General features: G+C 47.2%; 2 protein-coding genes across 2 annotated transcripts; one reads left to right on the top strand and one right to left on the bottom strand.

Moving 5' to 3' along the window:
* Positions 1 to 8,527: 8,527 nt before the first annotated feature.
* NECAP1 (NECAP endocytosis associated 1) lies at positions 8,528 to 15,315 on the bottom strand. Its single transcript, XM_058018428.1, has 8 exons — positions 15,124 to 15,315; positions 13,630 to 13,730; positions 13,392 to 13,496; positions 12,935 to 13,016; positions 12,432 to 12,540; positions 12,157 to 12,343; positions 10,889 to 10,982; positions 8,528 to 10,774 (listed from the first exon to the last, which is right to left on the bottom strand). The coding sequence occupies exons 1-8, from the start codon at positions 15,219 to 15,221 to the stop codon at positions 10,726 to 10,728; spliced, it is 825 nt and encodes a 274-aa protein (XP_057874411.1). The 5' UTR covers positions 15,222 to 15,315; the 3' UTR covers positions 8,528 to 10,725.
* Positions 15,316 to 22,677: 7,362 nt separating this feature from the next.
* C3AR1 (complement C3a receptor 1) lies at positions 22,678 to 24,121 on the top strand. The gene has a single exon (XM_058018259.1). The coding sequence runs from the start codon at positions 22,713 to 22,715 to the stop codon at positions 23,826 to 23,828; it is 1,116 nt and encodes a 371-aa protein (XP_057874242.1). The 5' UTR covers positions 22,678 to 22,712; the 3' UTR covers positions 23,829 to 24,121.
* Positions 24,122 to 24,933: the final 812 nt, after the last annotated feature.

The raw sequence follows: 24,933 nt of genomic DNA, 5'->3' as shown, positions 1-24,933 counted from the left end.
GTGAGGCAGTAACTGGATGTCTTCACCAAGGATTCCTTTTGTGTCTTGTGTCCTGAGCTAACTTTATTTCACCTTTAGGTATTGTGTGCAAAGAGGGTGACTTTCACACAAGAATGAGAACAGCTACAGGAGAGAAATCTGATCCCTCAAGCAAGCATGCTGCCTGCTTCTCTTTCCAACATCCTTCCAGCACTATCCTCTGTCTTCAGTCTTGGCCCTCTCACTGGAATTAAGCCTCCCTAAGTCTCTGCTGAAATTTACTTCAGCCCTCAAAATTCTTGTTGAGAATTCAGAGCAATCCTCTGCATACTTCCCCCTGTCCCCACCCAAGCAAGCCTCAGCAGACTCAGTCTCATGGGAAAAAGGCTTACTTCCTTGCAGGGTCTGTGAAGAAACAGGAAACCCAACCAGCAGACAGAGAAGGAAGTTACAGAGCAGCTTCATGCACTTTTTCCACTGAAACACGTCTCCAAACACAGCCGACACATTTCAAATGCAAATTCAGGCTCTAGCTGCTCTTTTTATTAGATTACATTAGACTGCACTTAAACATCAGTAGACAGCTCAATTCTTCTTTGTCAGCCATCAGAGTTGTTGCTTGTTATCAAAATTCAACCCTGAATCATACATACTTCCACGGGACACAGTGCTGAGCCAAGGTGTAACAACAATCACATGATATTCCTGAAAAATTTGTCCTTTGAATTTCATACACACTGATGGCATGTAAATGAGTGGGAGATAGAAACAACTGGACCCTGCAGATAGTTGTGGTGCTGAAAAAATAATTTAAAAAAAAAATCTTGCTTAAAACCCCCCCAAACTCATGCTTTTCTTCCTTGCATTCTCACTGCTCTTCCTCAGTAATTCCATTCCCCCTCTTCCTGTGCTCTGCTCACTCCCTTGTCCTCCCACAATACCCGTGTTTCCCTACAGATCTTTCAGCTCAGCCCTACCCCACACTGCCAAGTGTCTCCCATGCTCTCAGCCCCCAAGTGCCTCACAAGCCCCAGCTCCTTTCTGGGACTCTCCCAGTTCGCTTTCCCTCCTCACTCGTGCTCCAGCTCCTGGTTGCTCTGCAAGCTCCATGGCCACCCTTTGTCCCTGACCCAAAGAGAAGGCAGCAGAGGCACTAATGCTCTTTCTCCCCAGCCTGTCAGTGAAGTTGAACAAGGTGGTACCTGCAAGCCTTCCACCCCACAGGCAGCATCATCCATTTTAGCAAGCAGGTCCATGTGAGCAGAGGAAACTGTGCCATTGCACATGCCTTACACTTCTTTTGAAAATCCAGCTGAACCTGAGGAGTTAAATTCAAATTTATAGGCAAAGAGTAGGACCGGAATCCTAAAGCTGTGACCCCACAGATCCAAAAGAAATCCCATTTTTTAATTGGCCACAGTTGTGGTGGAAGCTGCAGGGAAGTGACACACTTCTTACAAGCCAGTTTGAACACAGAGGGGCAGCTGAGAGAATTGAGCTGAAGGCTGTGAATCATCACAAATGACATGAAGGTTACACAGGGACATCACATTGGCCACCCAAATACCTAGACCCTCTTCAGAAGATTTGACAAAAGGCAAAATGAAGCTGACATGACTAAAATGATTTCCCAAAGGGATTATCAATATGCATTTTTCAACAAGCTGACCTTGCAGGCAAATGAGGAAAATTTAAATGAGTGTGACCTCCAGTAAGTGCAAAACCATAACAAAGCAAAAGTGTCAGAACTTCTTCAAACCCTTTATATTTGATATACTGCCTTGAGGGCAGGTGAAGGAGCAGTGTATAAAATAAGCAATCAGAGAGAATAAGCACATCAAAACAAAGCTAAAATAATTATTTGTCACAGTGGAATAAATTGGTGACATTCACACTCCAGAACCCTGCTTTGTAGAGGACTAAATCAAAGGATCTGTCCAAAATAAAATATTGATTGTGCAAAATGTATGGAATTAGCAGGCCTGGGCAAGATGGTCCCATGGATTCTCAGGAAATTCAAAAGTGAAACAGTTGCTAATATCAGTGGGTCACCTTTTGCCTTAAACTATCTTTTTATCAGCAAATCTCAGACTGGGGGGGAACATATCAAAGAAGAAGAAGTGGAGAAGTCTCAGGGAGATTTAGAAAGTTAAAGGTTTGACATCTCTGGTGGTCAGGTTAATATAAAAAAAGAATTAATGGATAGACATGTGCGTAAGTATGATGGACTTTGGGGAGAGTCAATATAACTCTTGTAAAGAAACCCTGCCTGTTGTGGGTCTTTGCCTACAGTCTTGGCATCACCTACTCTTATGGCACTTGTAGCTAGCACAGACTTCCAAGTCACTTAGACAAAAGCCTAAACCAAATGCAGGCTTTATATCCCTGCACCTGGGTGAGAAGAGCACCAGAAGTGAATATATGCCACCTTTTTGATCCTCCCTCTCCACATCACCGTGCTCCTTTTCAGGGATTAAGGCTATAGAGCAGAGCAGCCAAGGGAAGAGCATAAAAATGCACTGGAACATGAAGAATGAGGACCCAAGGCCTGACACTGAGCAGTAATAAGGGATGTCAAATAACAAATCAAAGAGATTCAAGCAGCCAGAGCTCCTGGAGAGCTCCTGAGGGATTTGGCTGGTTAGAGAGAGTCTAGCAAAAGGTGATCTCATTGTGTACCCTGCTGCATGGAACTGGCTGGGGAGGGGTAGGATGCTGCAGTTCATACTGCTCCAGGGGACAGTGTGGGAGCACAGCAGACTCCTGGGATCTGAGAGAAAGGTACCCTAGGCCCTTCTCAGCCAAGGCTGACACAGGCCAGAGCTGCAGGGAGAAGAGACCTCTTCTGGAAGACAGTCAAACCTTCTAATGATAGAAGGTTCATCAGGTTTCCATAAAGGTTGCTAAGAGACCAAGGGAAAAAATGGCTTCTGTGGAGCTGTGAAAGCACAGGAAAAAGACATTGGAGCATCCAGGCATGAAGAGGAAAGAGGGAAGTACTGAATGGACAGTGGGAAAGGGGAGTGAGAGCAATGAGTGGGATGGGTGAAACAGAAGGTAGCACTGTAAAGCCACACAAGTTTCTGGCAGGTGGCAGCACCTCACCGCAGGCAGGCCTGAGTTGGCAGAAAGACAACGCTACGGTTACAGTACCATGCACAACACAAGGGAACAAAAGAAAAGTAGGAGTGATAAAAAGAAATGTTCCTCCCCAGAACAGCTTGTGCATTTCTCCCCTGGCCATATCTCTGCCAAATTTTAGTAAATGCTGAGGATTTCAAGCAGAAGAGATCATGTCCCAAAGTTACCTGAGCTGAGGGAGCTCAAACTCAGTGCGAATTGCAAAGGGAAACCCATGTGCCCACTCTAGTGTGATGATAGGTTACCAAAATCCCTCAGGTGTAAGGGAAGGAATAAGAGAAGGAAGAACATGATCCAGAGAATCTTCAAAGAGACAAGAAGCCCCAGTATGCCCCTTTACATGTAGCATTAACAGAGGATTTTCTTCAGAAGAGCAAAACTATGTTTTATTTCTTTATTTCCCCCAATTTACAGATTACCAAGTCAAAGCCAACAGAGGGCAAATTCAGATGCAGTTACCTCAGAGCTTTGTTTTATGCCGTTACTGGAACATTGCACTTTTGTCTCCTTCCTCTTTTGGATCTGAGTCATAAGTCTCAAGGCTATGTTGGTGAACAGAACCAGATACTACAATTGCTTGCCACAGCACCATATCTGACTTCAAACCTGGGCCAGATCCAAGTCCTGCTCAGACCCCAGTAGGGCTGTTTTCAGAGGTGGGACTGTGGAGTTTATCTTCTTAGAGTGGGCATATGGAATTCACATGCACAAGTTGTGGCCACATAACACCTCTCCACAGAAGCAATTCTACATGCTTCATTTCCAGTTCTCAGGATTGCACAGATCTCCACAGCCTTGAATTCTGTTTGGCTACTCTCTTCCCAGTGAGGTGAATGCATGTGATCTCCCTCTCTTGAAGGGAGAATGGGGGGAGTGGAAAGAAAAGCAAAAAACTGGAAATCAACCACAGTCACCAAGCAGGTATGGAGCTGTCACGTAAGTTCACCCAGACTCATGCTATGAGTTCCACCTTAGGGTCACTCTTATTGGAACTTAAACTTCTTCCCTCCACCTCCTCTGCATGCATGTAAGTGGAAGGCAGTAAAAAACATTCTCATAGGGAGGTTCTGGGGTGAGCTGTACTGGTTAGGCTGTCCCAGCAGGTGCTACTGGAATAGCAGCACAAACCTCCCTGGCCCTGCAGAACTCCCTCACCCCCTCCTATCCTCAAGGGTGGATTTATCAGGAAGATTGCAAGTGGCCTGTGCTGGCCCTTACCCTGTAGCCAAAGTGGCCCTGCAGGCCATTTGCAGCCTCCCAGCCCAACTTGTGACAGCCAGCAGCAAGGTGATGGGACATCACCTGCCTGCAGGTGTCCAGTCAGGATGGGACAAAGCAAAAGCCATCTGGTAACAGCCATAGAAAGCTGAACTAAATCCAGGGAGTACAGTCAGCTCAACCAAACACTCCTGGGCACCTCATCAGTGAAACATGATGGGAAAGTTTTAATGCCAGGCAGGAAGGCCCCAAGCTTTGGGGCTCAACCATATGCAGGAACCTCCTCATGACACAGATGTCAACACTGTCAGAGGCGGGAAGGCAAATTTTTTTTTTTTTGGAAGAGCACACGCTTCAGGTGCCTGTGTCAGCCACTTTTACTATGCCAGGACACTGAAGTCAGCACAGGGAAGCAAAGGGTGGGCAAATGGCACTCTAGGGTGCCAGCCTCCAGCACAGAGCTGGCACTGACCCAGAGGCCAAAGGGCCCCTGCTGCTGACTCCCTGCTGGCTGGGACTGACAAAGAGGGCAAAGTGCTCCTCGAGGCGTCTTAGACTCTGCCTCCAGATCACAGTTATTTGCCTATTTAGCATTTTAAGACTGGGCAGGACAGGCTCAGCACACCATCCTGCTCTTCACAGAGCCTCTGAGGTGAAGGATGACTGTCAGATCTCAGTGTTCCTTTTCACTGACCAACAGCCCATGTCAGACATCTCACCACACTGCTGGCCTAGCTTGGGCCCCACCACAGCAAGCTGAGCACAGAAGTTGTGCTAGGAAATACTTCAGACTGGAGGTATCTTGTTCAAACCCTGCTCAAATCAGGACTATTTTGGCGCTAGACCAGGGTACCCAGGACAGGTTATCTGCCTAAAGTAACCCTGTTTCTGTATGGGATATATCACTTAAGGGCTTTTCCTGCTTTTCTACCCAAAAAAGAGTGATTTTCAAGCACATTTTGTACATGTACCCATGGTATTGACTTCAGCTTTAGATACTGGTCACAGCAGCCCCTAAGTCTGGGCCAGACATACAGCTGTATCTATACTCTCTTAGCATATATTCTCCAAAGAAAATGCTCTCCTATCCCTTCCCTCTCACTTGAATCCAGCTTCTTGTCTCTGCCAGCTAATCAAAAGGATGATTTGTGTAGCACTACCAGCATAGCATCTCACACATCTTTGAACAGTTTGCTTAACACCATAAACAGGGACTCATGAACAAGTGCTTAGCCACCCCTTTAGAGTTAGCCCCAAAAGAATGGAACTTCTCCTAGTTTTTAAGACAACCGACATCCATACCTGTATGCACACTGACCACAAGAGGGGATGCGTGCCCGCCCTGGCACAGCTCAGCTCCAAGCCCTACATCACCGTGTTTGTGCAGGAGGGCACCGAAACACAGAGGGCAGTAGAACAGCAGGACACAGCTACATTTGGAAGCACCAGCTCCATCACTAAACTATCAAACTACAAATCACCAGCTGCGATTTCTTTTCAGAGAGCACCCCACCAATGCTAGCCAGATCTCAGGTGATGTCTGCTTGCATCCCACCTGCCACCCTCTCGACTGCCGGGCGCCCAGCCAGCCCCTGGAGCGGGAGCCCAGGGATTGCGGGAAAGCCCGCAACAAAGGGATCGGGCAGCAGATGGCAGCACACGGCCACGGCTGAGACTGAACTCGGCGCCTGCTCGCGGCTGGCACCAGCCCAGCCTCGGCAGGGCAGGGAGCGCCGCGCCTCTGTGCATGCTGACACACAAGGCTCCACACAAAGGCTGCAAGTTACAGGCGGCTCCCTCCTTCAGGGAATGTCTCTCCAAACTGCTTCAAGGCTTGAAAGCTGCCTCTCTCTCTACCTCAGCATGCAGGAGCTGCCATCCTACAATGCCTGGGAAAGAAAAGGGACAGCAGGCCATTCGTTGCAAGTCACCTGCCTGGCCTGCCCCAAACACAAGTGATGCAAGAAGTGCACCCCAGGATCCCAGCAGTGACTGGAAATCATAGCTCTGGTCAGGAATCACTACACAACCCAGCTGCTGCTGGCTGATCTTCCTAGGCTCAGCTTCAAGCAATGTCCATCATAGCCCCAGCTCTGGATGGGGACATACAGCTATAGGAAATGGCAGGTGACAAAATTAAGCTGTCATCCTGCAATGTGCTTTCCCTGACTGTTAGCATGGACAGAACTATTGTCAGTAACAGTCTGCAGAGTGAGAGTCTATTGTTCACATAATGTAATGAGCACTCATCAGACTACCTAGACCTGGAGGCATTACCATGTGTGTTAACCACTTGTGTTCAGAGTGCTCTGCTTATTGTATACATTAACAGCCCTGTTATTCTTCCTCCTAGAGCCTTGTAGGTTTATGCTGATTTAGCAGGATGAGGTCAGATTCAGATCCTTTTACCTCATTATCAAAGCTCAGGAAGACTTTGGGGGTTTTGGTTTCCCGTTTGGTTTTTGTTTGATTTCCTCCGATGTACAGCCCTTCTCCATTTCTTCAGGAGTCCAAACACAGCATGAAGGCTTTGTGAAATCTGGCGGGTTTGTGTCTGCAATCCATATTGTGTGGCTGTGGTAAGAACAGTTGCTGCATGGCTCCGAGACACAAAGTCACAGAACATAATTAATGGGAGAAGGGGCAGGGAAATACACACATCACACCTCAACTATTGCTCCCTCAGAAGCATTGACAACCAAAAACCAGAGAAAACTGGGATCTTCCCTTTGACACTTGTTTGCTGTTTCTTTCTATGTGCTACAGTCTGTCTCCCAACTGGAAGAAAGGGAAAACTTGCAGAGGACTCAGCAAGCTGTGCATTCTAGCAGGTCTTGCTGTGAGGAAAGGCATGGGGCCTGGGAAGATCTCCAAACATGACTAAGCTCTCCTCCATGAACTGTTTCCCAGTCTTCTGTGCTTCTTGATGCACAAAAAGGAGTATATCCCAGCACTTCCCTTAGGTGAATTTCATCTGAAAATTCTCCTGCTCTGCAGAAAGACCCTTTTAGGCTTCTCAACTCTTTCTGCTGCAAGTACCTACTGAAAGGTCTGAGAAGCTCTACCATAGCTTATGGGTAAAATGCTACATCTTGTCCCTGCCAGGACCTATACAACATACTCATCCTATTTAGCAAAATAAGGTAAAAGTTTTGGTCGTAGAGCCGAAAAAATGTCTTTTTCCCCAGTCACTACAGATACTAGAATGCTTGACAATTCCAACAGCTGACTTAATAGGTTAAGATTTCTTATCTTTACCCAGGCCACAAGACTTGTGTTGTACTTCCAACACAGCCATATACACAGCTTTGCTGTCTGCCAGAGGAACATGGAGCAAGCATGCTGTGCAAGATGGCTGCAAGCAGGCTTGACAGAACAATGTCAGGGCCCTGAACATATTCACCTCCTGGGGGATTGGCTGGACTCAGGTCCAGCTTAAGTAATAGAGGTGTTTGGCTTTGAGAAACCTCAGCAACATGGGCCTTATCACAGCTAAGTGGACCCTTGGACCCTGCCTGAGCTAGCACAGCCATGCCAGGCCATGTCCCCTGCTATCTAAATCCTCATTCTGACCTGCTCTGATCTTTGTGCTTAGGTACTTCAGGACTGCTCCTCTGCTGGTGAGGCCACTGTCCCTTCCTGCCCTGCTGTGACCCATCTTCCTGCTTCCTCTCTTTCCAGACAGCCTGTCCTTGCTGCCCCTAACAAAGGGCCCACCTGGCTCACCTTGACCATCTCTAATAGGCACAGACCATTTTCCATCTACCAGCACAGAAAGAATAATTTCTGAAAATACCTGCAGGCTGTAGAAGCCTTTAATGTCTGAGATGCTAAATATCAGGGCCACTAAGTCTTCTCACTTACATGCTTTATCCACACTCTTACCAAGTCCCACAGGAGCCTACACTCAGGCCTGTTTCCACGTTGTTGATTTGTGTTTGGTATTGTGTGAGCTTTGTGCCATATGTGCAACAGCTGTACCATTTTTGTGTCCTTTTTCCACACTCCTACCTCTTTGCCCAGACAGAGCCTGAACCCATCACTCCTGAAGTTGCTCTTTATTCAGTCTGCAGGCCACAACAGATATGCAGAAGGATAAGTAGGCTGTGAGGATCTTGCTGGAGACATGAAGACCTTCAACCTAGAGGCTTCCAATGGAAAAACAATTTGACAACTTAGAAGACTCATGACATGTTTCACCCCAGTATTACTTGTTTAATTACCATTTGCACCAGTACATCGTATGCTTTATATACATATATCTTTAATTTTTGCTTCTTCAGCTTTTCAAATACATAATATATTATCTCCAGAATACTAAGACAATACAGAAGAGGCTCCTAGTTAGTTGTTAATTGGTGCCACCAACTTCCTTGGTTGGGGAACTGATACATAGTTGAAATGACAGGACCTCACAAGGATGTGAGCAAACAAAGAGGAGACAAAGAAAACAAAATGCCAACCCAGGAGTCTTTGATGTTGCTTGTAGACTACAGCCATCCACAAGTTCAGGAGGCAAGGAGCTGAAGTACAGTGAGACTGCAGGAGTGACTATGAAGGCAGGGGAGGGCTGGCAGGGGGAAACACCAAGAGAACCAGGGAATCAGGGTTAAATGACTACTTAAAATACATCCAAGAGCAGTCTGGTCCCCACTTCCACAAGTGGAACTGCAGCAGCTTTAGAGATATTTCAAGAATGTTGCTTCCCAGAGGGATGGTCTAAGTGGAACTGTCTCCAAAATGCCCTCACTGTAGCCAGACAAAAATGACAAAAGACCTTTGCCAATACAAGGTGCAAAACTACTTTTAAAAGCCTCACCAGAAAATTTTTGCCCAAAGGGAAACATTTCCTTGTGAAGGTGTGCTAGAGACACAAAAGTGTTGCTGTGTTGAGTGTTCAAAACAGGAAGAAGCCTTCCAGCAAAGCACCAATGCCCTAGTGTTCCAGGAACTGGGTACAGCCAAGAGTTACTGAGACCAACTTCCCAGCCAGTTGGGAGGTTTTGGCTTCTGTGCCAGCATGAAGGGTAGCAATTCAGCAGTGTGAGGTTTCCAGCCTGCCCTGTGAGTTTGCCCACAGTAATCAACAGACTTACAGCCCAGATCACATCCACAGCTGCTGAAGACAAAGTAGTGTCCACACTGCCTCAGGAAACTCTCCCAAAGAAAAAAGTAGGAAGCTGTGGCTTTTTACCTCTTCCTAACTCCCTTAACCACACAGGAAATAGAGGGGGCCTGGACACACTAAAAATAAAAATGTAAGTTCCAATAATGAGCTCACATCCCTTTTCTTCTGGATTCAGAAGTAAAATCATAATAAGGAACAGAGGTGGGAGAATTTTGCTCCCACAGATCTCAGGACCAATGAGTGAGTTAAAAAGGGGAAGGGGACTGTCCCTTCATCAGAGAATAATCTATTGTCCCACCATAATTCTTATTATAGATATGCAATACTTGAAACACAGTGCCAAGTCACAACACAAGGCCAGGGCTCAGGATAGTGATGCAGGAACATGAAATGCTGAGTAGTGGGAATCACCTGGTTGTCATCTAGTGCAAGTAACCACCAAATTGTAAAAACAGGCTTTTTTTTTTCCTTAAAGCTATTTCCAGTTAAAACATCTCAGTGACAGTGAGGCCTTTGCCAGGGGAGAAAGGAGTTAAAACGAGAGAAGTTCCTCCAGTGAACCTTCAATCCAAAGCAGGAGCCTCAAGGGGACAGGGTGCCCACCTGGAACTACAGGGCAACAGCAGCAGCCTACTCAAGGACTTGCATGGCTCCTCTCACAGGAGCAAAGGGACATGCAGCACTACCAAGAATTGTACCAAAGATGGAAGAGCAGTGTGTCCATGGGGAGAGTCACTCCTCACCACAGATGTCATTCATCCAAGAGGGTTTTGTGTTGAGAAAAGACCTATCTCCTCAGAGGTTCCATTTAGCAAGTGTAGCCAAATGCAGCTGTCCTCAGCACCGCATGCTGCAGTCACTACTGAAAGCAGCCACAAAAAGCAACAGCCTAGCCAGAGAAAATGTGAAGGACAAGGAATCCAGAGGCACCTACCCAGCCTCCCCCTGTATGCACTTTCTTCAAGATTCTTGCTTTCCCTGTATGGAAAGACAGGGAAAAAGAGCTAGGATGTACCATGTAATGGCCAAGCAGATGGAGGCGATAAGGCTACCTCTCTTCTCCTTGCCCATCTTGGGAGGAGTCTGTATGTTCTCTTTAGGTTCAGTGGGATCAAAAATACTAAGTTTAAGTGAAGGTCTGATCTAAAAATGAAGGATTGTCCCAATTTGATTGAAGACTAGAGAGGTTTGTGCCCTCTCTGATCCCATTTGGTGCCTCTAGGTCATCAATTTGTCCCATTCCACTGCTTTGAGATCATTCAGAACTGGACCCAGTTGGACTGCTGAGGAGCCTGATTGGGAACAGCACTGAAACAAAAAAAGGAAAATCAAATGAGCAGATGCAGTAAGATTTCTTAATTCTGGTTCTTCCCACACCCATCAGGACACTACCCTTCTTGTGTTCCATTCATCACAGTTTACCTGGATGCAGTGCTGAAGTCTCCCCAGAGGTCTGTGGTAGCTGATACTGGTGCCTTGGATGCAGCTGCAGGAGCATCTAAATCTAAAAGAATATCTAAGGCAAAAGAGAAAGATAGAGAGAGAAAAAATACATCAGCTTATCCAGAAAATCCTACAGGCATTTCAACTGTCACCTCAAACAAACTCCCGGATGCAGGGCAGAAAACCTTTGAAGGGACTCCAGCTTTCCCTGCAAAAGTCAGACTTTTTGAGGGGCTTGTTATAACAGCATCTCCTTTTGCTGAATGTGCACAGCTCCAGCTGACACTGTACCTCCAGCAGGGGAACATTGTCTTCAGGAACTATTCAGTCTCCACTCTGCACACCACCTGACACATTTGTCACTTATTACCTCTCCCAGCAGACATAAGGCTCACTCAACCCAAGCTCAGCAATCACAACAGCTGCCAAACAGGCACCACCTTAACAGCACAAACCACACACTGGGACCACATGAGCCCTACTCAGAAGTTAATGTTTATTCTCACTCGAACCCATGGACAGCACTGCTGAAGTCTCTGCCTTCACAAAGGGATCATCAGCTCTCAGACACCTCTGCATAGTCACAGTTTTAACACAGCCTCCAGAAGACTGCAGCAACCTCTTTGTTACAGTAACACAGAATGATTTAAATTGGAAGGGACCTCCAAAGATCATCTCATCTAGTCCCACTGCCATGCCATGAGCAGGGACATCTTGCACTAAATCAGGTTACTCAAAGTCCTGTTCAATCTGGTCTTGAACACTTCAAATGAAGGAGTATCCATTCCTTCTCTGGGCAACCTGTTCCAGGGCTTCACCACTCTCATGGTAAAAATTTCTTCTTTATATCCAATCTAAATCTACCCTCTTTCAGTTTAAACCTCTACCCTTTGCCCTGTCACTCCAAGCCATGGTAAGAAGTCTTTCTCCATCTTTCTTACAAGCTCTCTTTACACAGTGAAACATCTCCCCAGAGCCGTGTCCTCTCCAGGCTAAACAACCCCAACCCTCTCAGTCTTTCTTCACAGGAGAGTTGGTCCAGCCTTCTGACCATTCCCATGGCCTTCCTCTGGACCCAGTACAGGTCCACATCCTTCTTGCACTGGGGACACTGGAGCTGCCAGGGAGACCACAATCCTTGTGACACACCATGTGTCAGAGGGCACAGCTGGCACTAGGTTGAACACAGTTTACTGAGGCAGCACCTGCTGGTGTGTTACACCAGCAGGCTCAGTGCTAAGGTTTACCTGCACTGCTTGCATTACTGGATTTCTGCACAGGTGGTGGTGTGACGTGGTTGGCAATGGCTGTGGAGGAAGGGGGAGGTATAGGAGGGACTGCAATTTTGCCTCCTGGTGGGGGTGGCAGCAGGCTTAGGCCCCCTGATCCAGACACACGGGGCTTGGCTGCTCCTCCTTTCTTTGATGTCATGTTCTGCATTAAAAAAAAAAAAAAAGGAAGTGTAAGGAAGAGTCTCCACTGTCACATCCAGACAAAGAAGCAGGGGTAACTGGTTGCTTACCCCAATATTTAGTTTGATGGTCTGCCCTTCCTTAAACCCTAAGTCTAATTTGGGACGTGTGTCAGCTTCCTGGGACTCCTTGGAGATTTCAGTCTCCTGCTTCACCCACCTAAAAAGAAGAGGTTAAAACATGAGACCCTGTGGCAAAAAGGTTTTAGAAAAATATGTGGTTTCTCTCTCCATCCCACCTAACTACTTTGCCTTGTCAAACCACCTATCTCCCTACTGCTGGTGTCACACAGCACAAAGCTGGGACCACCACAAACCCATGAAGCTGTTTAACACTGCACCTGGAGCATCACAGGACCTAAGCTTAAGACTTACAGATCTGACCTGCAGGGGCTGTCAGCTTGCATGACCGCCTGCAGCACACACAAGTGTCCCTTGCCAGAGCAGGGCTTCAGGGCCACCCCAAGGAAACCTGTGCTAAATGAACATGCACCACCACCCACCATGTTCTACAGGCCAAAGGAAAAATAGCATTCCAGAAAAGCAAAACTCACTTGAAGTGATCCTGCAAAGAGACGTTGAAGTCAAAAGCATCACCCCGATCTGTGAAGCCAATGCCTATAAAAGCACTTCGTCCTAGCAAGGAGACAGGAGGAGTCACTGGAGGTGCCCTGCAACTGGGCCACAAATCCCTCTGCTTGTCCTAAACCCCTCTGTGCTACCTCTCTCTGACACAGCAGCTCACAGCAGTTCATTGTCCCCAGCCTTCAGGATGCACCCTTCCTCCTACAGGCCATGCTTGGAAACCAAATGTTCCTTCCCAGCCCAGCCCCTGGGCTCTGTGCAATGTAGAGAACCTCCTCTGCTTACCCTGTCCTCAGACCCCTCCAGGAACACCACCTGGCCTTTTCAGCATTCCCAACACCATTTTCATCCTCCTGGCACACTCCCAGCTCCACCTGGGTCTCCTCCACCCCTAGCACTTGGCACTTACATTGGCCCCCAACTCACCAGTGCCATCCTGAATTCGAATGACAAAATAGCGGCTGGAATCTGCCACAGTCTCCACTGCAATGCCAGGGTATTGATCTATAGGAGCCTGGGCAAAAAGTTCTCCTGCAGACAATGAATCAGGTGTTAAGAAAAGCAACCCCTTCCTAAAGTGTGGCCAGGGCTCATGCACAGCTCTGGGCAGGCTTAGGGGCAACAATCATAGTCACAGCCTTGGAGGGCACAGCTTTTCCCTTACCTGAAACCTTATCCTCCAGTTTTATGTAGGCGGTTTTGCCTTTGGAGGTGACACGAAGCCGCCCTGTCCAGTCTGGATGGTCCAGTTTCCAGTCAGACGCCCTGAAAAAAAGAGCAGCTGAACACTGACCACAGTCAACCTCCCCAGTTCTGCCCAGCCACCTCAGCAGAAGTCTCTGCCCCCAATCCCTCAAGCCCTGCAGCTGCCTCATGCCACTTCCCTCCCTAAAAAACACACGGGGTCTCAGCACTTCCCTCCCCAAAAAACACACGGGGTCTCGGCTCCTCTCTTGCTGCTGCCAGCTGACACATGGCTCTGACTGGCACCTCTGGGCAAAGGGAAAGAGTCACAGTCCAGAGAGCATCAACTCCTCACCCTTATAAGTCTGCAAAAAAGGGGAGACAGAAGCACAGAAACTCACTTGAACAGGAAATCCACAAAAGCGACTTGTGAGCATTGGGAAGACCCCAAAAATTAATTCGTAACATGCTGAAAAGACACTCCATTATTCTACCCTGTGGTTGTAAAATAACACTGAGTACTTCATAGCCTAGAGGCAGCTGACTTACACTAGGCAAAACACACACACAGACATTTTGACTGACCCATCATACTCTGCCACAGGCTCTTGTGAAGGAAAAAAAAAAAAAAAAAAAAAGGAAAGTGAGAAAGGAAAGTGAGAAAAAACCCAACCTACAGCATCACAGAATATTGTGAGTTGGAAGGGACCCATGAGGATCACTGAATCCAGCTCCTGGCTCTGCACAGGACACCCGAAAAATGACATCACGTGCCTGAGAGCATTGTCCAAACGCTTCCTGAACTCTATCAGGCTTGGTGCTGTAAAATCTACCGGATTTTATAACTGGAAACAAACATCCTTGGCTAGGCACAACATCCGCCTACAGTCTGTCAGGTTCAGGGAGTTCACAAACCCGCTCCTCCAGCAGGCCTGTGGGCATATCTTACAAACTCACACTCTGCTGCTTCTGCCTGACCAGAGAAGGCATTTCCAACTGCTGGTTCTGCAGCCTCTTCTTAAAAATCACCCCGAATTCCTCCTGTTTTCCTAACAGCCACTGCTAGAGCCACCAGGCCAAATCCAACGTGCCGTTACAGCACATCGGTCCCATCCCAGGATCCCGGGAGCACCGGGATCAGCCGTGAGCTCTGCCGGGAACAGCGGGCTGCCCCTCGCCTCCTGCCGCTGATGAACAGAGCAGCCCCTGCTCCCGCACAGCGCGGTGCGGAGGCTCCCCTGCCTTCAGGCGCTCACCACCTGCCACAAGAGGCAATTCCAGCCGGCGGCTCCTCCGGAGCTCGGCAGGAGGGGGCTCAGGGGACGGCCAGACCCGCTCGCGGCCACAGGACACGGCTTTCCCTAGGGACGAGGCCGGGCCACGGGCACAGTCCAGCCCCCGTCCGCCCTGCGGGCAGGGCCCGAGGCAAGCCGGGCCGCGCCGGGGCGATCGCGGGCGCCGCACGGTCCCTCACCTGTAGCCGCGGTTGGAGGTGCGCGGCGGGATGCGGTAGACGTTGACATCGGGCTTCACGCAGAGAACGGACTCGTACTCCAGCTCGGCCGCCGCCATGTTGGCCGCGGAGCCCGGCGAGGAGCGAGCGGCGGGAGCCTAGTGACCAGCGGCGCTGCCCACCGCCATCTTTGATGAGGGCAGACACCGCCTGGGGGCGCCGGCGCGGCCGCGCCAGACGCGGGCCACGTCGGTGAAGCGGATGGAGCCATCTTGGGTGCTGGCAGCGGGGGCGAGAGGGCGCCATCTTGGAGCCGCCCCTGACACAGCAGCGGCGGCCGGCGCCATCTTGGGGCCTGGCAGGTGCCGCGGCGGGGCTGGCGCGGCCATGTTTGTTAGGGGCGCCATGCCCTGGAGTGCCGGGCAGCGGGAAGGAAGGGCCGGGTGGGATGGCGGGGGCAGCGCGGCTGGTTGTGCCGCCACACGGTATCGACCTGCCCGTCTGCATCCCCCGGGGCTGCTCCCTGCCGCCCTGGCGGGTTCAGTGCCAGTGTTCTTTCTGTGCTGCGGGGATTAGGTGGCTTTTTGGTGAAAGAGCAAGCCAAAATGGAAATGCGGCGCAGAGCACGACAGGGTTTGCTGCTGGAAGTGATGGAAATGGCAGCTGTGCAAAGCTTAGTTTCAGGAGTGGGTCTTCCCCCAAACAGGGTGTAGATAGTAGTTTATTTGTCAATACTGGCAGCATTTAAACCACTCTTTTAATGGTGGCTTCTCAGAGGAGACTGGTGTTGAAATTTAGCGCTGTGCAGCATCCTGTGACTGAATCTCAGAAAGTACCAGTGTTTACTCTGAAAAGTGGAAGAAAAGGCATAAGAGAAGTTTAAAAATTACATGGAGCCATGTCTGAGCATTCCATGTCAAGCATTGGAACGGGCTGCCTAGGGGGATGGTGGAGTCATCATCCCTGGAGGTGTTGAGGCAAAAATAACCACTGAAACACCACTAGGTTTTAGGTTTTGGTTTGATTTTTTTGTTTGTTTTGGTTCGCTTTTTTGTTTTTGTTTGGGTTTTTGTGCTTTTGGAGGCTTTTTGTTGGTTTTGTTGGTTTTTTGTTTTGGGTTTTTTGTTTGGGGTTTTGGGGTTTTTGTTTGGTTTTTGGGGTGTGTGTTTGTTTTTGTTTTGGGGGGGTTGTTTTGTTTGTTTATTTGCTTGTTTTCCCAGTAGGGAAATAGCATTAGTTAATGCAGACAGAGCCATTCCCAGTCATGGCTGTCTAGTCACCATTCTTTATGTTTTTTCTTGTTCTAGAACTTCTTAAGATCAAGGACCAGTACAGCATTCAGAATTCAAGAAGAAACTTACATTTACCTTTTGGATAGAGTTGCTCATTGACTTAATTTTTCATCAGAACTTCCTGCAGTGACTGCTAAATTTTTTCATTGAGCACTAATAACTTACTGGGAGTACACATCTCTGTGTGCATAGTTAGGGCTGCTTTTCCAAGATCAGTGATTCACAATTAGCAGCATTAAGTTTCACCTCCCTCTTCACAGTGCTGTCATTCAGCGTGCCACAGCCCTCCTACGGTCCCTCCAGGAGGAGAGCATCTCGGATGAGGGAGTGGCAAAGGGCCAACTATTATAAGGCATGTGAGCAAAGACTCACAAGCAGCACCAGAACGCCAGGAATACATCTCCCATTCAATTCCATTGAGCAGAGAACATAACACTCTTCAGCTCGGTTCAAACAAGCATCTCTGGACCAAAAAAATACAAAGCATTGCCAATAACCACCAAAGTTTAATTTTTTTATTTATTTATTACTTTTTTTTTAAGGATTCATCAGAGAGGTTGAAATCTTGAAACAGAACATTTAACTTGGAGGATAGAACTGGTTAAGGACCTTCCAGCAAGGCAGGGCTTGATGGGCAGGTCCCGTGGTGGTGACCCAGCTCTGTGTCCCTCAGCCAAGAGGAGCCCATAGCAGTAAGCTCCCATCAGCACTGCCTGTCTGCGCCCGAGGAGTCCCCCTGGCAGGATGGCAGCTGAGAATGAGATGAAGCTACAGGAATTTTCCTGGCAGGCTGCTGACAGCCTGTCTGTCTATCTTTGTGGGTACAGCTCAGCCTTGGCCTGTCTTCCTTTCTCTGATTTTGTGTTGGAGGCAGCATCTGTGTCTTTCACAGACACGCTCAGGAGCAGAAGTCTACTCTATCACAGTTCATTTTCCAGACCAAAACCAAAATACTGAGGCTGATTCTTGTATGTCTGGGCTTTTTCATTTCTGTTGAGGAGTCTTGATTTCCCAAATTGTGAAGGGCGAGGGGGAACCCCATTGTTAAACATTAGAAATGCCTTGCCCTGGAAGTCTTCCATGTTTATTGTCTTGCCACATTTTGTGCAAATCACCATTTCAGTTAACCGCTTCTAACTTTTTGTCAGTCAAGTTCCTTTTTAAAAAATAGACTTTTAATACCCTAAAAAGTAAAATCCTTTTGTCATGACTAGTCATGGTTTGATGAGTGCAGTGCTCTGTATTTGATGAAGCAAACTGTCTCAAGCTGGGACAGAGGCTGATCTGGATTGGTAAGAATCCTAGAAATGAGATTAGCTAGGTGAACATGCTGACTGGTAAGATATAGATGTGGCTACAAGACAATAACAGATCAGACATTTCACAGCAACATGACAGGGTTTGGACTTAGAATTACTTCCAGCAAAGGTCACACTGTGTCAACAGGCAAGATGTCATTCACTTGTCTTACTGAATATAGTAAAGTATGTGTTTGTGATTATAAATCTATTAATATTTATTTTGAGCACTATTTATTTTGACAGTTTTGAGAAACTTCCTGTGGTTTGACTGTTTATTTTATGAGCAGATGATATCCAGATCTCGAAATTACATTCAAATGAGTCATTTTATCAGGGTGAAAGAACACACTTGGCACATACAGGATGCATGCAGGAAAAAAAATGTAGTTCCTAAAATGTCATGTGAGAGTTTTTTCAGTCACTTCAGAGACAGGACTGATGGTACTTGCTCCAACACACTGAAATAACTGCTTCACTCAGGTAGGTATCATAAACTTTTAGCTTTCCTCATCTATTTGACATTTATTATTCTTTATTCCTGAAAACCGCTCTCCCTCCTCCAGCTCCCTTTCCATTTTCAAACCACATTGCAGCCCTTTTAGCACTCTGCAAAATATAGTGTGGGCAGTATCTTCTAATTGATTCATCAGTTTACTTTGGAGTAGGACTTGCATTACTATTTTCAGCATTCCTTGTTTCCTTGTCTTCTTCATACCATTTTCTGTAGCTGTCTGGGGAGGCAGCAGGGTTCAACTCTTGCGGCACTGTTCGCCAGTTGTCCCTCTAAAAGTTGTCCCTCTACATGGACCAGCAAGACCACAGGAAATGAAACAAACTTGGGAGAATATTAAATTAAGCCTCCAGCTTTAAGTTAAGCCTTCAGTAATGTTTTTCATAGCTTTCCTTGCAGATCACCCTCACTTACAAGTCTCTTGGCCGATATTACCAAAACCTGATAAATGACGATGTTTGTTACAATTGTTTATCTCATTTTCTTCTTAGTGAAGCAGTTTGAACACTGATGCATCACTCCACTTTCAGACTGCATGTTGTGCAAGAGTGAGATTGATGATTTGAATTTTTTTAAAATAAAATTCATATTTAGTCCTGCATACAACAATCTCTGGCTGGTATTTAAGTACTGGCATAATAGGTTAAAAAAGGGCCAGTTGTCTTATTTATGTCTTCTCAGTTGCTTCTGCAGGCTGTATTTACCTCTTCCCTATTCAGTTTCCTTGCATTTTGGTAACACTTTTTGGAACCTTTCAGTAATACAACTGCCTTCATCAATTCAGCAAGGGTTTAGTTAACAGGAATTTTATAGACAATTCTATTAATGCCTAAAGGATGTAGATCGAGGTGGTTTTGTTTCCTCAATTCTATCTTAGCTTTGCTGGTTTTCTTCTCCTCTCTAAATTTACTAAGTCCAGGATAACTGAGCAATTAACATTTTTCCTCTACTATGGTCATAGTTTAAAATGTCACTTAAGTATGCTGTAGGTCAGCCTCATTGTCTTGCAGTAAGACAGCTCATATCTAAAATGGCTGAAGAACAGTACTCTGTATTTTTATTTCTACAAGTAAATATCTGTCCTTCTTAAAGATTCATTTCTTGTCTTTCACAGAATCTTAAACCATTAATGTCTTGCCTTTCTCCTGGTCAAGATAAGCTTTCCAAGGAACCAGCAGACAGCTCGGAACACATGTGTAAGAAAAGGAAGTGGTCACTGGCACTTCCCTAAAATACCACTTAGCCAACAGAATTTATGTCATGTCTGTTCTGTTTGTAATGTTCAGAAAGTGAAGCAGGGTTATTTCAGAAACATAGACATTGTTTTCTTAACTGAAATGTACTTCACCAGTTATGCCAGAAGAAATTGCTCATTTTAAAGGAAAGAGGAACTAAAAATGCTGATTTGCCTTTCTGAAGCAGGAAGTCAACCAGGAAACATACCTGGGGACAGCATGGCCATCTGAATAGAGAGCTCCCCTTTGGAGACTAAGGAGAACCAGATGGAAATCAAAGGGATGATAGAGACAGGAGAACATAACTGTATAGAGCCCCCTGTTTAAATAGCAAGCTTACTTACAGGTTTAGCCACTATGAAAATGATGACAGTGTACAAAAGGTACACTAGTAACAAATTTGTGTAGGCCAATGCATTTGTATCCTGACAGCTCTGTACTGTCACCTGACTCAGGGATGCTTCAGTAAAGGTTAGGAGAAGAATCTGGGGAGGAGGATCACAGAATCACTAGGCTGGAAGAGATCTTTAAGATCAAGTCCAACCCATGCTCTAACACCTCAACTCAACCATGGCATCAAGTGCCATATACAGTCTTTTTTAAACACATCCAGGGATGGTGACTCCACCACCTCCCCAGGCAGACCATTCCAGAACTTTATCACTCTTTCCATAAAAAAAAAACTTTTCCTAATATCCAACGTATATTTCCCTTGACACTGCTTAAGCCTGTGTCCTCTCGTTCTGTCAGTCACTGCCTGGTGAAAGAGACCAACCCCCACCTGACTACAGCCACCTTTCAGAAGTTGTAGGGAGTGATAAGGTCACCCCTGAGTCTCCTTTTCTCCCGGCTAAACATCCCCAGCTCCCTCAGTTGTTCCTGACAGGACTTGTATTCCAAGCCCCTCACCAGCCTTGTTGCCCTCCTCTGGACACACTCAAGCGTCTCAACGTCCTTCCCAAACTGAGAGGCCCAGAACTGGACACAGCACTCAAGGTGTGGCCTCACCAGTGCCAAGTACAGGGGAAGAATGACATTCCTTTTTATTCCTAAGTTCCTTTAAAACCTCATTGCCCATCCAGGCTGGACATTTGCCTTGTTGACTCATCTTTCGCCACACAGGGGCAAAAAATGTCTGTTCCTGTGCCCTCAAGATCTCTGTTTTGAAGCAGGCCCACCTTTCCTGAACTCCTTTGTTTTTAAGGGCTGCTTCCCAAGGAACTCTCTTAATAAGTCTCCTGAATAGGCCAAAGTCTGCCCTCTGGAAGTCCAATGTAAGAGTCTTATTGATGTTCCTCCTCATTTCACCAAATATGGAGAGCTCTATAATTTCATGATCACTATCCCCCAAGCAGCCTCCAACCACCATGTCTCCCACCAGCCCATCTCTATTTGCAAACAACAGGTCTAACATAGCCCCTCTCCTGGTGGGCTCACTCAGCAGCTGCCACACAAAGTTTTCCTCCACACACTCTAAGAATTTCCTGAACTGCCTCTTTTCTGCTGTATTAAGTTCCCAGCAGATGTCTGGTAGGTTAAAGTCACCTTACAAGAACAAGGGCCAATGATCCTGAAACATTCTCCAGCCGCTTATAGAATAAGTTGTCCACTTCTTCTTCCTGGCTGGATGGACAATAACAGACTCCCAGTAGGATGCCAGCCTTGTTGGTCTTCCCCCTAATTCTCACCCATAGGGACTCAACTTCATTGTCACTAGTTTCAATACCCATGGCATCAAAAGCCTCCCTAAGATAAAGGGCTGGCCCTCCACCTCTTCTCCCTTTCCCATCTCTCCTGAAGAGCTTGTAGCCATCCAGTGCAGTGCCCTAGCCATGTGAGTCATCCCACCATGTTTCTATGATGGCAATTACATCACAGCTTTGCTGCTGCACCATGGCCTCCAGCTCTCTTGGTTTGTTACCCATGCTTGTGTGCACCTCAGCTGGGCTGCTGATTTTGCTCCTAACTCAGGCTTACCACCCTTGGGCCTGCTTCCAGAGAGCCCAGCTGCATCCCCTTCCCCCTTCAAACCTAGTTTAAAGCCCTTGCAATGAGTTCTAGCAGTTCATGAGCTAAAATCCTTCTGCCCATAACAGAGAGATGGAGCCCATCCAGTTCCAGCAGGCCAGGTGCCATAAAAGTTGCCCCATGATCAAAGAACCCAAAATTCTGCTGATGACACCAACCCTTGAACCACTTCTTGATAGCGTGAGCTCTCCTATTCATTCCTTTCATCGTTTTTCTCTGCCACCAAAAGGACTTGTGCTCCTGCCCTATCAACCACTTGACCCAGTGCCCTAAAGTCTCTTTTAATTGCTCTGACATTTGTCTTTTCAATCTCATCACTGTCAGCTTGGAGTATCAGCAGTGGGTAATAATGAGAGGGCCAAATCAGCCCAGGAAGTCTCTCAGTAATATGCCATACCCGTGCCCTAGGAAGGCAGATCTCCCTGAGGGATGGGTCTGGCCAGCATAGGGGGCCCTCTGTTCCCATCAGAAGGGAGTCACCCACTACAACTACCCTTCTTTTCTTTTTGATGTCAGAGGTGGTGATCACTCACAGATGACGTGCAATTGGAAGGCCCACTAGGCAGATCATTTTCTTCTACATCCTCTGGCTGACTCTCTAGATCCAGGGCCTCATATGTATTCTGAAGTGGGACCTGGCTAAGGGATAGGGGTTGGGAGGAATTATTACCTCTCCGAGTAGGAACCCATTTCCACTCCCCTTCATCCACCAGGTGTCCTCCTATCACCTGACAGTGGGAGGCATGGGAGTCCTCTGACTCCCGGTGGGCCTCCCTCAAGGATGGAACGCCGGAACTCCTCCAATCCATTTCCCTTTCACTTTCCCTAATACTCCTTATCCTTTCTACTTCCTCCCTAAGCTCGGCCACCAGCGAAAGGAGGTCGTTCACCTATTCACACTGCAGGCAGGCTTCTTTTACAGCGGCCTCTGGACCCACTGACAGGCTCAAACACTCCACAAAACAAACAAAACCAAACCAAACCAACCAACAAAAACACAACAAGCAACCAAAATACAACAGACTAAAAACCGCACTAGCAGGAGGAAGCCTGCGACCCTGTCTGCACGAACGGCCGTGCCATGCCCCCGCTGGCCCGCTCCCGTTCTCCGCGCTCCCTAGAGCCCTCTTTTGATCTCCCCGCCGCTCGCCGGAGCAAAGCCCCGCCCTGCTGCGCTTGCGTGGCTAACGAGAACCAAGGATGTGAATTGCTACTGATTTCCCTTCTGTTTTACAGCTGCAGAATGCCTCAAGCCCTGGGCAATAGCAGTTCACAGGAACAGGCTGCTGTGTATTATGCATCAGAATCAATTGTCTCCATTGCTGTCTTCACCATCGTTTTCATCATAGGTATCCCAGGCAATGGGTTGGTGATCTGGGTAGCTGGTCTGAAAATGAAGAGGTCTGTGAACACTGTCTGGTTCCTAAACCTTGCTGTGGCTGACATCATGTGCTGCTTGTCCTTGCCATTTTTCATTGTTCACCTGGCCCTTCATGAACACTGGCCCTATGGCTGGTTCCTCTGCAAAGTCATTCCATCAGTCATAATCTTCACCATGTTTGCTAGTGTCTTCCTACTCGTGGCCATCAGCATTGATCGGTGCCTCCTGGTGATGAAACCTGTCTGGTGTCAGAACCACCGAACAGTGAAATTTATATCGCTCATATGCAGTGGCATTTGGATGCTGGCCTTCATTTTCTGCTGCCCTGTCTTCTACTACCGTGAGACAAGCACTTACGAAGGCAAAACAGAGTGTGGGTACAATTCTGGAGTTGATGATTACATAGATGATCCTGTAAATGTATCTGTAAATGTGTCTGTAAATGAGTTATGGGATTACTCAACCTACAATGGTAGTGACTTGTGGGGAGACATCAATGAAGGTAATGATTCTGTACCCCTTGCCTCAGCAGTAATAAACATCACTAGGGCTGTCTTTGGCTTTTTGCTGCCCTTTGGCATAATGGCACTTTGCTACGCCCTCATTGTTTTCAGAACACATGCAAACCAGTTTCACAAGTCACGCAACAGGACACTGCGAACAATTGTGTGTGTGGTAGTGGCATTCTTCATCTGCTGGGCTCCATACCATGTAGTTGGGATGCTCTCCGTTGTACCTAGCCTTCGAACAAGGCTGATGGAGTCACTGATCCTGTGGGACCACCTCTCTACAGCACTTGCATATGCCAACAGCTGCATCAACCCCCTGCTTTATGTTTTTGTGGGACGGGACTTCAGGGCAAAGGTGCGGCAATCGGTGCAAAGAATCTTGGAAAGTGCCTTTAGTGAGGAACTCACATCTTCAACCCTTCACAGAAGCCAGACTTCAGCAGACAAGAACCTGAGCAGCACCTTGTAATGCAGGACTTCCTATCACCACTGTAGGAGGAACTAGCTATAGCGCTGCACATCAATCACTCTCCGCTTAGCAGGTGGTTTTACTCCAATATGTTTGATTAATCTGCGGCTCCAACCCAGGACACTGCAAGCATTTAGCTCATGACAGATATATCCTACACTATGGGAAGTTGAAAGCACCAAGAGCAATAATCTGAGAGATGACTGGTGAAGCAGAAGACACAGTATTTTAACCTACACAGACTATTTTAAGAAAGCAGGGCTGGCTACATATTTGTGGTGGGAATAATGTAGTTGAACCTCTCAGTTGAGATAAGAATGTTATTTTATTTGCATGTATTTGTCTGTGTTCTACATCTCCTGTGTCTGATAAAAGTGCAGATAAAACCAACTGGGATATTGGTCCTCAGAAGGTCATCACATCATTCCTCTGATTCTACTAGGGGTCTGAGGTGTGTAGGAATATCTGGAGATTCCCTAGAGTACTACTACATTTCCTTAGAGCCAGGCACTACAACAGCACTTGCCCCAGTCAGCTGCATTGAACTGACTTTTGTGCCCTGGCAGATACCCAATCTATCTACCCAATCATACATCACTGTATGGCAGTAACTGGTCAATGCACATGCTGTACCTATGTTCAGTAGCATGTGCACACTCACTGTCTCCCCAAGACTCCCTCCACCACCAGTGTCCCAAATCTTCCTTTTAGGAAGCAGTTTGAGATTATCCAAATGTACCTACTGTATTTTGAGATGATACATTAATAGAATTTGAGCAGATGCAGTCACTGATGACCCAGATTAGGTGACTGCTGGACTATCAGCCATTTGGCAAAACCCTGAAACTGAGAAGTGATAACTTCCAATCTGACCCCAAGAAGGTAGAGAATGACCATGTTGTGGCTCAGTCATGTCAAGCTCTCCTTACAAGAGAAATGTGTTTCTTATGTCCTTCCAGTGGAGAGAAAGTTTCATCCAGTCAGGCTATTTGGGGTGTTCCCAAGGTTCAATGTTCCCTGCTCCTAAAAAGCAGAAACAGATTTACTAGATACTCTACAGAAGCAGTTTAAAAATCGGCTTTTCTGTGTTAGTTCTTCCTTAAAA

This window comes from Melospiza georgiana, chromosome 2, assembly GCF_028018845.1.
Source record: "Melospiza georgiana isolate bMelGeo1 chromosome 2, bMelGeo1.pri, whole genome shotgun sequence".
Lineage (NCBI taxonomy): Eukaryota > Metazoa > Chordata > Aves > Passeriformes > Passerellidae > Melospiza > Melospiza georgiana.
Note: the sequence above shows the minus strand (reverse complement) of the source record. Positions and strands in the feature narration are given on the sequence as shown.

What these genes read in the sequence shown, in the direction of transcription:
- C3AR1 (XM_058018259.1), top strand. Translation starts at nt 22,713, where the DNA reads ATGCCTCAAGCCCTGGGCAATAGCAGTTCACAGGAACAGGCTGCTGTG.
- NECAP1 (XM_058018428.1), bottom strand. Translation starts at nt 15,221, where the DNA reads ATGGCGGCGGCCGAGCTGGAGTACGAGTCCGTTCTCTGCGTGAAGCCC. An exon ending in ACCTCCAACCGCGGCTACAG is followed by an intron (nt 13,731 to 15,123) that starts GTGAGGGACCGT and finishes TCTTTTTTTCAG; the next exon opens with GGCGTCTGACTGGAAACTGG. An exon ending in GACTTCAGCACTGCATCCAG is followed by an intron (nt 10,775 to 10,888) that starts GTAAACTGTGAT and finishes TTTTTGTTTCAG; the next exon opens with TGCTGTTCCCAATCAGGCTC.